The sequence below is a fragment of the Heptranchias perlo genome, chromosome 24 (genome assembly GCF_035084215.1).
Source record: "Heptranchias perlo isolate sHepPer1 chromosome 24, sHepPer1.hap1, whole genome shotgun sequence".
NCBI classification, from domain to species: Eukaryota; Metazoa; Chordata; class Chondrichthyes; order Hexanchiformes; family Hexanchidae; genus Heptranchias; species Heptranchias perlo.
Window position 1 is genome coordinate 20,048,457 of NC_090348.1, and position 15,735 is coordinate 20,064,191.

At 46.1% G+C, this 15,735-nt stretch overlaps 1 protein-coding gene across 3 annotated transcripts in view; it reads left to right on the forward strand.

Annotated features, from left to right (window-relative positions):
- Window positions 1–15,735, forward strand: part of dyrk4 (dual-specificity tyrosine-(Y)-phosphorylation regulated kinase 4) — a 91,341-nt gene that overhangs the window by 63,196 nt on the left and 12,410 nt on the right. For 2 of the 3 annotated variants that reach the window (XM_068005353.1, XM_068005354.1), the window contains 2 exons: window positions 3,692–3,821; window positions 9,061–9,218. The exons of the other annotated variant lie outside the window; for it this stretch is intronic. In XM_068005353.1, coding sequence (XP_067861454.1) covers window positions 3,692–3,821; window positions 9,061–9,218 — 288 coding nt within the window. The remainder of the gene's footprint in view (window positions 1–3,691; window positions 3,822–9,060; window positions 9,219–15,735) is intronic. 3 annotated transcript variants of the gene reach the window in all.

Genomic DNA, 15,735 nt, shown 5'->3' on the forward strand with positions numbered 1-15,735 from the left:
TTGACATTCAACAGCATTACCATCACCGAATCCCCCACTATCAACATCCTGAGGGTCACCATTGACCAGAAACTAAACTGGACCAGCCACATAAATACTGTGGCTACAAGAGCAGGTCTGAGGCTGGGTATTCTGTGGCGAGTGACTCACCTCCTGACTCCCCAAAGCCTTTCCACCATCTACAAGGCACAAGTCAGGAATGTGATGGAATACTCTCCACTTGCCTGGATGAATGCAGTTCCTACAACACTCAAGAAGCTCAACACCATTCAAGACAAAGCAGCCCACTTGATGGGCACCCCATCCACCACCTTAAACATTCACTCCCTCCACCACCGGCACATTGTGGCTGCAGTGTGTACCATCTACAAGATGCACTGCAGCATCTCACCAAGGCTTCTTCGACAGCACCTCCCAAACATGCGACCTCTACCACCTAGAAGGACAAGGGCAGCAGGCTCTTGGGAACAACATGACCGGTGCATTCCCCTCCAAGTCACACACCATCCTGACTTGGAAATATATCGCCATTCCTTCATCGTTGCTGGGTCAAAATCCTGGAACTCCCTATCTAACAGCACTGTGGGAGAACTTTCATTACATGGACTGCAGCGGTTCAAGAAGGCGGCTCACTGCCACCTTCTCAAGGGCAATTAGGAATGGGTAATAAATACTGGCCTTGCCAGCGATACCCACATCCCATGAATGAATAAAAAAAAGACATCTTAAACTCTTCTGTCACTAGGGAATATTGAAGAGAAGCAACAGATTAAGAATGAAAGATGCACAATTTAAGACACCTAGGAGAAGCACAGTAGAGAGAGAGTGGAGAGGCACAATGATCTTTTTCCATTAAAAAAAATTGTAGTGCTGAAATGTTTCTTGCAAGATGGAGAAGTCCCTTGGATAACATGTCAGAAATTGTAGAGATAAAACTTGTCTCTGATAGCCAAATATCTGCATAATCAACAAATTATTGTTTTTGGTTAAGGCAATCATGGGGACAGGACTATTCTTGCAGTGGGCTGTGTTTACATTTAGATGGATGTGCTCTTGGATGAGCTGAAATAACACTATAACCAAAGAAATTGAGTGGCCTTAACACACATAAGGCAGTGCAGTGCCTATGGTGCAGATGGGTTCTCTGTCTGGAGCTACCATGTTGCATAACTCATGTACAGTTTCAAGAGTAGCGCGTAACCTACACAAGCCCTGTTCATTGTTCAACTACCTTGGTCTGTATATTTGAGTGTAAGGCGACCAAAGCGGGAGGGTGTACCTGCAGGCCTGCTGCCTGATGAATGTGTCCTGCTGCTCCTTGTTCTCTTCTTCCACTAAGTCACACAGATAGTGGGGTATTCCAAATGGAAAGACTATTGCCTCCTCACATTCCATAGAGGGGAAAACATGAAGGGCCCAGAGCACAAGGCAGTGATGGTTTTTAAAGTGAACATGAGTGTGCTGGCAGGGCGGTAGGACGAGACTTCCACTGCCGCATCGACTCTCTTCTGGTCCCAGAGCCACTATATTATTGGACTCATCGGTAGAGGAATTGAGAAGAGCATTTATTTAACTGCAAGAAACCAAACAGAGGTAGTGCACGTGCAGTGGAGGGAGATTGCCTGCTTGTCACTGCTGCGTCCATGACTTCCCACGCAGCAGTTCAGTGCAGAAAAAAATTCAATGACCTCACTAAGGTAAGAGGATGCTGCGTCACCATCTAATACAGTATCGTAACATGAATGCCACTTACAACCTTCCCCGTACTATTTTGAAGTGCTCATCTGTAATGTACTGGAGGTACTGCAAGACTCTTCATGCCATGTACTTTCAATTGTTTCTTCAATCACCTAACATGATCGGATACCCCGAAAACCTTACTTGATTAAGCACTTGCTGGTTACGTGCGCCTATTACCATCCTCATAATGGTTTGCTTTCTGACAGTAGAGTGGGATCAGATGTCATTGGATTTTTTATTAAAGGAGAATTCCATGAATAATAGTTGACACCACAAAGCCTCAGATGATCGACTCCCTTCCAATATCCATCCTTTTATCTTTTATGAAGACGGTGTCCTACAACTACTGGGCAGGTGAACAGGAGACGCAGCAGGAGATGTGGAAATAGGAGAGCAGATGCCGCAGGTTGGTCATTGCATTCATCATATGTTCTCTCTTGTGCTGCTGAAGCACCCCATATCTATTATTCATAAATGTTAGCCAATTAGCATGCCATTCCTTGTAGTGAAAGTCACAAAGATATAGTGTTGCTCAGCTGTTCATGCTGACCTCTCCTCTTTTGGTCCTCTCTTAGACATCCTGCAGCAGCAAACAGACGAGGAAGACCCAGTTCCCTCTCATTCCCACCTTCCACAACCACAGTCTCAAAGGGCTCATTGCGGAAGGCAGCAGTGAACCACCTCACACACTTTTGCTTACTGAGGGAGTGCGGAGGAGAAGCTTGGATTAGGATTGAAAGGGCACAACATTAGGGGTACCATGGATGGCCAGGATAGTTGAGTCTTCAAACATTGGTTTTATTTAGGTGTGTAAATGGTTCGATTGGTGGCATGAATGGGAGACATGCAACTTGGGAGTGTCTTTGTCAGATGTGAGTGGATGATCACATTCCTGGGGTGGGAAGAGGAACAGGACTGTTAATGCTGTGGGCAGATGTTGTCGTAGGAAGGCATTCCAAATAAGATTGCTACAAATGTCTCTTGAACATTGTGCCCTGTATCCTCCTATCTTACCTCCAAATAACATAAGTACAGAGGTATTCCCAAAGGAAAAGCCTTAGTCACTGGGGTAACTGGTTCCAGGAGAAAAACTGCCAAGTCAACAGTACAAGACACTAAGACGAATGTCAATCCTGCAGTGCTGAGAGTCCAATTGGTAGAAAAAGTATGAAAACGCTTCTGAAATGAAGTATTAGCAGTAATTTTGCCAGGAGTGTTCAAGGCCAGATATGGGTGGACACTTTCTTACGTTGATGCAACTTCTGTTGGAAAATTATTGTCGTTCTTTCCGTTGGCGGGTATGTGTCATTCCAGATCCCCACTCCATCTTGCACACCTGAAATTTGTCTAAATAAAGAGCAGAATATCCAGGCTGACGTCTCAGTCAGGTTGCTGTGACTGCTGGTTCAGTTCAGAGCTATAGCACATAAAGGCCTCAGATCCAACAAAACATAGTTTGGATTTCCTGCAACACAGAGTAAACTTCTGGTTTTCCACCCTCCCCAACAATCACTGAGAGAAAATGAGGTTTGAAAGTGTAGATAAAATGGGGATACATTTCTCCTGTTACTGTGACCTCTAGATAGCATTGTAATAGGAGGTGGAGTTTATGATTCTGTGTGCAATTTTGGTAAATATGCCTATTGCTGAACTTTCTGCTGCACTGTAAAATCTCTTAACTCCTTTTTCAAGAATATTTTACAGCAGTATTTACATTGTGTTTTTTTAATGTGCCTGTGTTTTTTTTCTAACTGAAATGACAAGTGGGACTAAACTATGTAACTTTGATTCAATTTAATAGATGGTTTGCTTTTTCTAAGCTTTACTATAATGTAAGTCTATGAAGATTTTAGGATCATTTGTGGCTAGGCTTTAACGATGCTCACTGTTTATGATTCTTCGTTAAATTTCAAGCATCCTATTTTAGTTTACAAGTATTTTTCTGTTGAAGATTCTAAGGGATTTCCTAGAAACGTCACAAACAGTAAAGGAAAGAAGAGACGTCCAAATTCCAAGAAGCTTGCCAGTATACTAAAAACAAATAATGTCCTTTTCCTAGACTTTCTGAATGGATGTCTCATGTGAGTTTTAACACGCATGTAGCAATAATATTGTGTTAGTGGTATTTATTGTTTATTATTTAGTACGGGAGAAATTAATGGGACTGAAAGCCAATAAATCCCCCGGATTTGATGGACTATATCCTAGGGATCTAAAAGAGGTGGCTGCAGAGATAGTGGATGCATTGGTGGTGATCTTCCAAAATTCCCTAGATTCTAGAACGATCCCAGCGGATTGGAAGGTAGCAAATATAACCCCGCTATTCAAGAAAAGAGGGAGAGAGAAAACGGGGAACTACAGGCCAGTTAGCCTGACATCAGTTGTCGGGAAAATGCAGAAATCCATTATTAGGGAAGTGGTAACAGGGCACTTAGAAAATCATAATATGATTAGGCAGAGTCAACATGGTTTTATGAAAGGGAAATCGTGTTTGACAAATTTATTAGAGTTTTTTGAAGGTGTAACTAGCACGGTAGATAAGGGGGAACCAGTGGATGTAGTATATTTGGATTTTCAAAAGGCATTCGATAAGGTGCCACATAAAAGGTTGCTACGTAAGATATGGGCTCATGGGGTTGGGGTAATTTATTAGCATGTATAGAGGATTGGCTAACGTACAGAAAACAGAGTAGGGATAAATGGGTCATTTTCAGGTTGGCAGGCTGTAACTAGTGGGGTGCCGCAAGGATCGGTGCTTGGGCCTCAGCTATTTACAATCTATATTAATGACTTAGATGAAGGGACTGAGTGTAATGTATCCAGGTTTGCTGATGAAATAAAGCTAGGTGCGAAGGTAAGCAGTGAGGAGGACACAAAGGGGTCGATTTTAGCACCCGCGATCGGGTGCGTTCCTGGCGGGGGGGGGGGGGGGGGCTCTGAAAATCGGGGAATCCCGGGGCGGGCCGGGAGCCCGGCTCCAACCCGCCCACTTCCGGGTTTCCCACAGACGCGCTGACATGCGCGCGCAGCCCCCGCATGTGGGACTCCCGCAGGCAATTAAAGCCGGCGGGGTGCCACTTAAGCTATTTATTTAGGTATTTCAGGTCATTTACAGACCTGATTAACGAGATATTTCAGGAGGGTTGGGATTTTACAAACAACTGGGACTGTTTCCCATACTGGGGGAAAAACTCCCAGTTCAAATGGACGTGTTGCAGCCATCAGCCTGTGGCAGCTGCAAAGGTCCATTTGACAGGTGGGGGGGGTGGGGGGAGACCCTCACTCATTGCAGGAGGCCACTCTGTCACTTTGGACAAAGTTTGGCCTCCACCACCCTCCTCCTAACACTAAAATTCACCAACTTGCACATTTACCCCAGTGTCCAGACACATGTACCTACCTTGCGGACCCGCTCAGATGTACATCTTCTGGATGGGGGCCGCCATAGCTGCAGTCATGACCTCCTCGGAGGGTGAACAGCATCACCAGCCTCGCCGGCCACGCGTCCACCTCTGACATGTGGAGCTCCACGCACAGTGCTGTGACACATCCACCTGCACAGCAGGAGAGAGGGCAACCGCAGAGAGAGATGCGTCGCAGGGGGCACTACCCTTGCCACAGGGTCCACAGACCGAGGCTCAGCTTCCTGGACCTCTCTGAGAAGCAGTCCACACGGAGGCTCAGAGTCACTCGACATGTAGTCGTGGACATCTGCAGCCTCCTTCATGCCGAGCTGTTCCCGGCTGGCCCGAGCACCATCTTCTTACCTGCCGCTGTCAAAGTCACCACTGCCCTCAACAACTTCTCCTCCGCATCCTTCCAGGGTGCCACCGGGGACATCGCCGACGTCTCTGTCGTCTGCACAAAAGAGCCCTGCAAATACACCTACACCCACTCTGCAGTGACACAATGGGTGTCATCAGTTGTGGGTCTTCATTGTGATCCTCAGGAAAGGGCATTATTGCACAAACCAGACAAGATTCGCAAAGACGTGGCAGTAGTGGTGCCAATATAATATGTAATGTGAGTTGATCAGAAATTAAATATAAATAAAAACCATGACAAACCCTCAAACACCCTTGTGCATCCCCATCATGCTCACGACACATTTGCCTTACGCTGTCTACTGCACATATGTGATGCATGCCCTGTGGCTGCAGCACAGGTCGTGGCAGGTTGAGTGAGGCTGACTGTGAAAGTGATGCATGAGAGGGTGAGTATGAGAGAGAGCCATGAGATTGTATGAGGATTGGGTTGAGTGGTAGTGGCGGGATGAGTAGTGGCGAGGTGAGTAAGTGCAGGTAAGATGAGGATGAGGTTTGAGTGGGTGTGAGGGGTGATGTGACAGAGTAGTGTTGGCAGTGCAAAAGGAGATGTGGGGTGGGGGCGGTGATGTGGCAGATGGAGTGTAGGGGAATGAGTAAGTGTACTCACTTTAGCTGACCTACTTAGGTTATTGCAGTGCCTCCTGCACTATATGCAGGTGCGTGATATGTTGGTGGTGCAGGTGACCTCCTCTGCCACCTCGAGCCAGGCCTTCTTGGTGGCAGAGGCAGGCCGCTTCCTCCTCCCCGCCGGGGGGAAGATCTCTGTCCTCCCCCTCCTCCTCACTCCATCCAATGATACCTGGAGTGAGGCATCATTAAACCTGGGAGCAGCCTTCCCCCTGGGCTGCTCCATGCTGTAATTTTTCCTATTTCTTGCAGCATCAGTCAGTGGAGGACTGCCCCTTTAAATAGAGCTCCTCCAGCTGACAGACCTTACTGCGCATGCGCAGTCCGCCCGCCGCGCAGCTCAGCAGCGGGGAATCCGGAACAAGAGGTAAGTGGATCCAATCAGCCTGCGATTGCGTTCGGGGCAGACTGATTTCACCAGGCGCGTTACCCTCGCGCCCATTCGCCCCCCGCCGCGAACCCACCGCCCTGGTAATATCGGGCCCAAAGAGTCTGCAAAGGGATATAGACAGGTTAAGTGAGGGGGCAAGAAGGTGGCAGATGGAGTATAATGTAAGGGTTACTCACTTTGGTAGGAAGATTAGAAAAACAGAATATTATTTAAATGGTGAGAAACTATTAAATATTGGTGTTCAGAGAGATTTGGGAGTCCTCGTGCAAGAAACACATAGTTAGCATGCAGGTACATCAAGCAATTAGGAAGGCAAATAGCATGTTGGCCTTTATTGCAAAGAGATTGGAGTACAAGAGTAAGTAAGCCTTACTGCAATTGTACAGGGCTTTGGTGAGACCTTCCCTGGAATTTTGTGTACAGTTTTGGTCTCCTTATCTAAGGAACGATTTACTTGCCTTAGAGGGGGTGCAATGAAGGTTCACTAGATTGATTCCTGGGATGAGGGGGTTGACCTATAAGGAGAGATTGAGTAAAATGGGCCTATACTTTCTGGTGTTTAGAAGAATGAGAGGTCATCTCATTGAAACAGATGAGATTCTGAGGGGGCTTGACAAGGTAGATGCTGAGAGGTTGTTTCCATTTAGGAATTTCTTCATTCAGAGGGTTGTGAATCTTTGGAATTCTCTACCCCAGAGGGCTGTGGATGCTGAGTCGTTGAGTATATTCAAGGCTGAAATAGATTTTTGGACTCTCGGGGAATCAAGGGATTTGGGAATAGGGCAGGAAAGTGGAATTAAGGTCAAAGATTAGCCTTGATCTTATTGAATGGCGGAGCAGGTTCGACCTGCTCCTGCTCCTCTTTCTTATGTTCTTATTATTTGCTCAATGAACATATGAGGAATTTTAAGAATTTGTGCTCCCATTGCAGAGCTTCACCCACCGGAGAATTCTCGTGATTTTCTGTCCATTTAAAAAAAAATGATTTTATGTTGTTAACATCAGCCTCTCTGCAGCAAATGCAATATCTGCATTACAGTTACTACAAACCATTAGTTATTCGGAGTTTATTTGAAATAGATAATTTTAAAATCTCAGTCAATTTCTGAATTTGAAATGACATTCTCTGTTAAACGGGGTATTTTGCACACACACACAAGCATATGTTTAGCAACGTACATATTTGTGGGTAATATTTGCCATGTTTTCAGTTTAGCTCAGTTGTTAGCACTTGCCTCGAAATCAGGTGATTATAAGTTCAAGCACACTCCAGGATTTGAGCACAGAAATCCAGTGCACTCCAGTGCAGTACTAAGATGTCCAAATGAGGCCCTATCTGCTTGATCTGGTGGTGTGGGTGTCATTAAAGTGCCCATGGTGTTATTTGAAGAAGAGCAGGAAGTTTCCCTGGTGTCATGGCCAACGTGCATCCATTGACCAAAACCATCAAAAACAAATTAACTGGTCATTCATCTCATTGCTGTTTGTGGGGTCTTGCTGTGTGCACAAATGACTACCATGTCTATAAACAGTAAATGTATTTCAGAGTTATTCATTTTGAAGTTTCCACTGGAGCAGAGAATGTGAAGAGGGTTTTGATTGGATGAAATGGGAAAGACTAATTGCTCTAATTGGGAAGTCAGTGACAAAAGGTCATCAATTTAGCATTGTTACTGAGAGAGTGGACAGATAGGTTTTACAGAGTTGTTATACCATGGAATGCTTTTAATTACCAAGTGCTACCTCCTCAAGTTTATTAGTTGCATCCTCCAGGATGTGTGTACCTGTGCTGGTGCTTGCACACTATGGTGAGGAGGATGAAGAATGGGATGAGGTGCTGTCTTGTTCTGGGTCATCAGCAATGCTGACAAACTGCTCTTCAGCCTCCAATTACAGAAAAGGGACAAATGTTAGAATACTAGATCAGAGCGATAATTACAAACAGGGTTTCCTTTACTGGTGGTACTGATGATGGCTGATGGTCCTGATAGTATTGTTGATACTAATGGTACTGTTGCTGCTGATGATACTTAATGTGTTGATGGTACTGATGATGCTGATTGTGTTGATGCTTAGGATGCTGATTTTGGTACTGATAGAGCTAATGATGCTGATAATGCCGACAATGCTGATGATCACTGATGTTGACCTCACTGATGGTTCTGTTGATATTGTTGGTGCTGATGATTCTGAGAGTGATGATGCTGATGGCACTGATATGCTGCTGGTGCCGATGGAACTAAGAGTACCTGTGATGCAGATGGTGCTGATAGTTGCTGATGTTGGTGATAGTACTGATGCTAATGGTACTGATAGCGCTAGTCATGCTGATAGTGTTGATGGTAATAATGGTGCTAATGGATGATACTGGTGTTAATGGTATTAATGGTGTGGCTGGTACTGATGGTACTAATAGTACTGATAATGCTGATGTTAACTCAGACTTAGGTTTTATGATTTTAAACATTTATTAAGGTGGAATCCAGAACAGCGCCTGACTCCAGATGAAGCAATGGAACATAAATGGATTCAGGAATCCAGAACGCAGAAATCCCATCCTAGAATGAAAGTGATGCCTGTGACTGAAAGTAATGGCAAACATGTGTGCAAAAGAACACCGGTCCTAAAGACAGGTAATAAGGATATAAAAGATAGGAATAGGCCATTCAGCCATCAAAACTAATCCTTCCAGTAGGTTAAGTCTTGACACCTATTTTTGAATTTACACTCCCAGGTTGGCCATTTGGCTGGCAGAAGCGCATATCAGGAATTCAAACCCAGAGATCAGCAGGGCCCCACAGGATTTTCCATTCATTTAACAGACAGAAAATTCTGCAGGTCCCACTGAATTCTGCACCTGAATTCCTGTCTGCACTCCTTTTGTCAAGGCTCTACATTGGGATTTCAAACTCATAAAATTTATCCTCTAATTGTACTTTTCTTCTAACACTTCGCTTGGTAGATTATTCAAACATTTGTCACTCTTTTTGATAGTTGTTTTTCCTGATACCTATTTTAATTTTGCTCTTCACTAATTTCCATTTCTGTCCTTTGAGCCTACTTTCTTGGTATATATTGAACTAACCTTCTGTTCTGATTCTCCTGGGGGCCATGGAAATGAGTGCAACACATAGGCCTCACACAAAAATAGTGCTACATCCAGCATCAGTACCCGGTGCCCGTATTTTGTCTCTGGCATCATTTGCATTTCCAGAGTGTTACGTGGTTGGTGGGCACGAATGCCTTCTATTGGCTTCAGTGACGATGGCCCAGGAAATAAAAGTGGAAATTAAAGAGCTGTGCTCGTGTAAATGGTTAGTTGAGTGCTGAGGCCTTGGAAGAACCTTTGGATGGAACAGTGAACCCTGAGACTGGGTAAACATTCTTCAAGCCCCCAAATTGCAAGGTAATATCCTGGAGTGCTTCTGTGAAATTATTTGTGCCAAAAGATCATTTAACAATTGCCAGTGTCAAGAAGGAACAAGTGGGAAAAGCAGCGTCAAACCATTTAGAATGCCAGTAAAGAGAATAGGTCGCAAAAGGCGCCCTGCTTTGATGATAGTGGTTATATTACTGGACTAGTAATCCAGAGGGCTGGACTAATAATCCGGAGTCATGAGTTCAAATCCCGCCACGGCAGCTGGGGAATTTAAATTCAATTAATTAAATCTGGAATAAAAAAAAACTAGTATCAGTAATGATAGCCATGAAACTACCAGATTGTCATAAAAACCCATCTGGTTCACTGATGTCCTTTTAGGGAAGGAAATCTGCCGGTCTGGCCTATATGTGACTCCAGACCCACAGCAATTGGTTGATTCTTAATCGCCCTCTGAAATGGCCTAGCAAGCCACTCAGTTGTACAATCTCGCTACAGAAAGTCACAATAAGGATAAAACTGGACGGACCACCCGGCTTTGGACCGCTAGGCACCGGACACAACAAAGGCAAACTAAGCCCAGTCAACCCTGCAAAGTCCTCCTCACTAACATCTAGGGACTTGTGCCAAAATTGGGAGAGCTGTCCCACAGACGAGTCAAGCAACAACCTGACATAGCCATACTCACAGAATCATACTTTTCAGTCAACGTCCCAGACTCTTCCATCACCATCCCTGCATATGTCCTGTCCCACTGGCAGGACAGACCCACCAGAGGTGGCGATACAGTGATATACAGTCAGGAGGGAGTGGCCCTGGGAGTCCTCAACATTGACTCCAGACCCCATGAAATCTCATGGCATCAGGTCAAACATGGGCAAGGAAACCTCCTGCTGATTACCACCGAGCGCCCTCCCTCAGCTGATAAATCAGTCCTCCTCTATGTTGAGCACACTTGGAGGAAGCATTGAGGGTAGCAAGGGCACAGAATGTACTCTGGGTGGGGCACTTCAATGTCCATCACCAAGAGTGGCTCGGTAGCACCACAACTGACCGAGCTGGCCGTGTCCTGAAGTACAAAGCTGCCAGACTGGGCCTGCGGCAGGTGGTGAGAGAACCAAGACGAAGGAAAAACCTACTTGACCTCGTCCTCACCAATCTACCTGTAGCAGATGCATCTGTCCATGACAGTATTGGTAGGAGTGACCACCGCACAGTCCTTGTGGAGATGCAGTCCTGTCTTCACACTGAGGATACCATCCAAACGTGTTGTGTGGCACTACCACTGTGCTAAATGGGATGGATTCAGAACAGATCTAGCAGCAGATGAGCATCCATGAAGTGCTGTGGACCATCAGCAGCGGAATTGTATTCCAGCACAATTTGTAACCTCATGGCCTGGCATGTTCCTCACTCTACCATTACCAACAAGCCAGGGGATCAACCATGGTTCAGTGAGGAGTGTCGAAGAGCATGCCAGGAGCAGCACCAGACGTACTTAAAAATGAAGTGCCAACTGGTGAAGCTACAACACAGGGCTACATGCATGCTAAATAGCAGAAGCAACAGGCTATAGACAGAGCTAAGTGATTCCACAACCAATGGATCAGAACAAAGCTTTGCAGTCCTGCCACATCCAGTCGTGAATGGTGGTGGACAATTAAATAACTAACGGGAGGAGGAGATTCCGTAAACATCCCCATCCTCACGTGAGTCCAAAAGACAAGGCTGAAGCATTTGCAACCATCTTCAGCCAGAAGTGCCGAGTGGATGATCCATCTCGGCCTCCTCCCGATATCCTCACCTTCACAGAAGCTAGTCTTCAGCCAATTTGATTCACTCCACATGATATCAAGAAACGGCTGAGTGCACTGGATACAGCAAAGGCTATTGGCCCCGACAACATCCCGGCTGTAGTCCTGAAGACTTGTGCTCCAGAACTAGCCACGCCTCTAGCCAAACTATTCCAGTACAGCTACAATACTGGCATCTACCCGACAATGTGGAAAATTGCCCAGGTATGTCCTGTCCACAATAAGCAGGACAAATCCAATCTGGCCAATTACCGCCCCATCAGTCTACTCTCAATCATCAGCAAAGTGATGGAAGGTGTCGTCGACAGTGCTATCAAGCGGCACTTACTCACCAATAACCTGCTCCCCGCTGCTCAGTTTGGGTTCCGCCAGGACCAGTCAGCTCCAAACTTCATTACAGCCTTGGTCCAAACATGGACAAAAGAGCTGAATTCCAGAGGTGAGGTGAGAGTGACTGCCCTTGACATCAAGACAGCATTTGACAGAGTGTGGCACCAAGGAGCCCGAGTAAAATTGAAATCAATGGGGATCAGGGGGAAAACTCTCCAGTTGCTGGAGTCATACCTAGCACAAAGGAAGATGGTAGTGGTTGTTGGAGGCCAATCATCTCAGCCCCAGGACATTGCTGCAGGAGTTCCTCAGGGCAGTGTCCTAGGCCCAACCATCTTCAGCTGCTTCATCAATGACCTTCCCTCCATCATAAGGTCAGAAGTGGGGATGTTCGCTGATGATTGCACAGTGTTCAGTTCCATTCGCAACCCTCAGATAATGAAGCAGTCCGAGCCTGCATGCAGCAAGACCTGGACAACATCCAGGTTTGGGCTAATAAGTGGCAAATGACATTTGCGCCAGACAAGTGCCAGGCAATGACCATCTCCAACAAGAGAGATTCTAACTACCTCCTCTTGACGTTCAACAGCATTACCATCGCCGAATCTCCCACCGTCAACAGCCTGGGGGTCACCATTGGCCAGAAACTTAACTGCACCAGCCACATAAATACTGTGGCTACAAGAGCAGGTCAGAGGCTGGGTATTCTGTGGTGAGTGACTCACCTCCTGACTACCGAAAGCCTTTCCACCATCTAAAAGGCACAAATCAGGAGTGTGATGGAATACTCTCTACTTGCCTGGATGAGTGCAGCTCCAACAACACTCAAGAAGCTCGACACCAACCAGGACAAAGTAGCCTGCTTGATTGACACCCCATCCACCACCCTAAACATTCACTCCCTTCATCACCGGCATACTGTGGCTGCAGTGTGTACCATCTACAGGATCCACTGCAGCAACTCGCCACGGCTTCTTCGACAGCACCTCCCAAACCCGCGACCTCTACCACCTAGAAGGACAAGGGCAGCAGACACAATAGAACAACACCACCTGCGCGTTCCCCTCCAAGTCACACACCATCTCGACTTGGAAATATTTCGCCGTTCATCATCGCTGGGTCAAAATCCTGGAACTCCCTACCTAACAGCACTGTGGGAAAACCTTCACCACACGGACTGCAGCGGTTCAAGAAGGCGCCTCACCACTACCTTCTCGAGGGCAATTCGGGATGGGCAATAAATGCTGGCCTTGCCAGCGACGCCCACATCCCATGAACGAATAAAAAAAAAATGACGAGGCCATTCAGCAGCTGCAGCACGAAGTGGAGCAAAGGAAACATGCACTGTTTCCCTGCCATGAAAGGAAGGTGCAGAAAGCAGTGGGACACAGAACTGAGGTGGTTGAGGCCGTCCACAGCAGCAACCCTGTGCCAAGGATATGGATGCAGTGCTGTAAGAAGTTTATTGACCTCATCAAGAGCATTGGTAGGCCTGAGATTCCCAAGAGTAGGGATGTGGGTAGGTCTGTACAATTACACCATACCTGAAAATTGAAATGTGCTTCCTGAATGCAGGAATGTTCATAGCCTGCGATTAGCAAATGCGGGAGTATTGGTAGGCCTGAGAATGGTCAATCTGGACAAAAGCTTTATACCTGAGATTCTCGAATATGAGAATGGTGATTCCTGAATGTGGGAGTGGCGCAACAGGATGGCATGTTGCCTCCCTGGTGCCAGGGTCAAGGATCTCACTGAGCGGCTGCAGAACATTCTGAGGCGGTGGCTGAATAGCCAGAGGTCGTGGTCCATATCTGTACCAATACCACCGGTAGAAAGAAGGATGAGGTCCTGCAGGCAGATTTTAAGGAGCTAGGAAAAGAATTAATAAGCAGGACCTCAAAGTTATTAATGTCCGGATGACTCCCGGTGCCACGCGTTAGTGAGTATAGAAATAGGAAGATAGAACAGATGAATGTGTGGCTAGACAAATGGTGCAGGAGGGAGGGAGGCATTGGGACCTGTACAAGCCTGACGGGTTGCGCCTCAACAGGGCTGGGACCAATATCCTTGTGGGGAGGTTTGCTGGTGCTGTTGGGGAGGGTTTAAACTAGCTTAGCAAGGGGATGGGAACCTGAGTGTAGATTCAGATGGGACAGAATCAGAACTGGAAATGGAAGGCAGAAAATTAGTAAGTGAGTTTGGAAGGCAGAGGAAGCAAAGCTAAGGAAATAAACAACAAAGGATTTTGGCAGTGTTTAAGGGTATATACCTCAATGCAAGGGGTATAGTGAGTAAGGCAGATGAGCTGAGGGCACAGATAGACACATGGCAGTACGATATCTTAGCTATTACAGAAACATGGCTTAAAGAGAGGCAGGAACGGCAGCTCAATGTTCCTGGTTACAGGGTTTTCAGACAAGATAGAGAGGGGGATAAAAAAGGAGGGGGGCTGGCAATTTTGGTTAAAGAGCAATTACAGTTGTGAGGAGGGATGGTATGTTAGAGGGGTCATCAAATGAGGCCATATAGCTTGAGCTAAGGAACAAAAAAGGGGCAGTCACACTACTGGAAGTGTATGATAGACCCCCAAACAGTCAGAGGGAGATAGAAGAGCAAATATGTAGGCAAATTTCTGAGAAGCGCAAAAATAATAGGGCAGTATAGAATCATAGAATCATAGAAGTTACAACATGGAAACAGGCCCATCGGCCCAACATGTCCATGTCGCCCAGTTTATACCACTAAGCTAGTCCCAATTGCCTGCACTTGGCCCATATCCCTCCATACCCATCTTACCCATGTAACTGTCCAAATGCTTTTTAAAAGACAAAATTGTACCCGCCTCTACTACTGCCTCTGGCAGCTCGTTCCAGACACTCACCACCCTTTGAGTGAAAAAATTGCCCCTCTGGACCCTTTTGTATCTCTCCCCTCTCACCTTAAATCTATGCCCCCTCGTTATAGACTCCCCTACCTTTGGGAAAAGATTTTGACTATCGACCTTATCTATGCCCCTCATTATTTTATAGACTTCGATAAGATCACCCCTTAACCTCCTGCTCTCCAGGGAAAAAAGTCCCAGTCTGTCTAACCTCTCCCTGTAAGTCAAACCATCAAGTCCCGGTAGCATCCTAGTAAATCTTTTCTGCACTCTTTCTAGTTTAATAATATCCTTTCTGTAATAGGGTGACCAGAACTGCACACAGTACTCCAAGTGTGGCCTCACCAATGCCCTGTACAACTTCAACAAGACATCCCAACTCCTGCATTCAATGTTCTGACCAATGAAACCAAGCATGCTGAATGCCTTCTTCACCACCCTATCCACCTGTGACTCCACTTTCAAGGAGCTATGAATCTGTACTCCCAGATCTCTTTGTTCTATAACTCTCCCCAACGCCCTACCATTAACGGAGTATGTCCTGGCCCGATTCGATCTACCAAAATGCATCACCTCACATTTATCTAAATTAAACTCCATCTGCCATTCATCGGCCCACTGGCCCAATTTATCAAGATCCCGTTGCAATCCTAGATAACCTTCTTCACTGTCCACAATGCCACCAATCTTGGTGTCATCTGCAAACTTACTAACCATGCCTCCTAAATTCTCATCCAAATCATTAA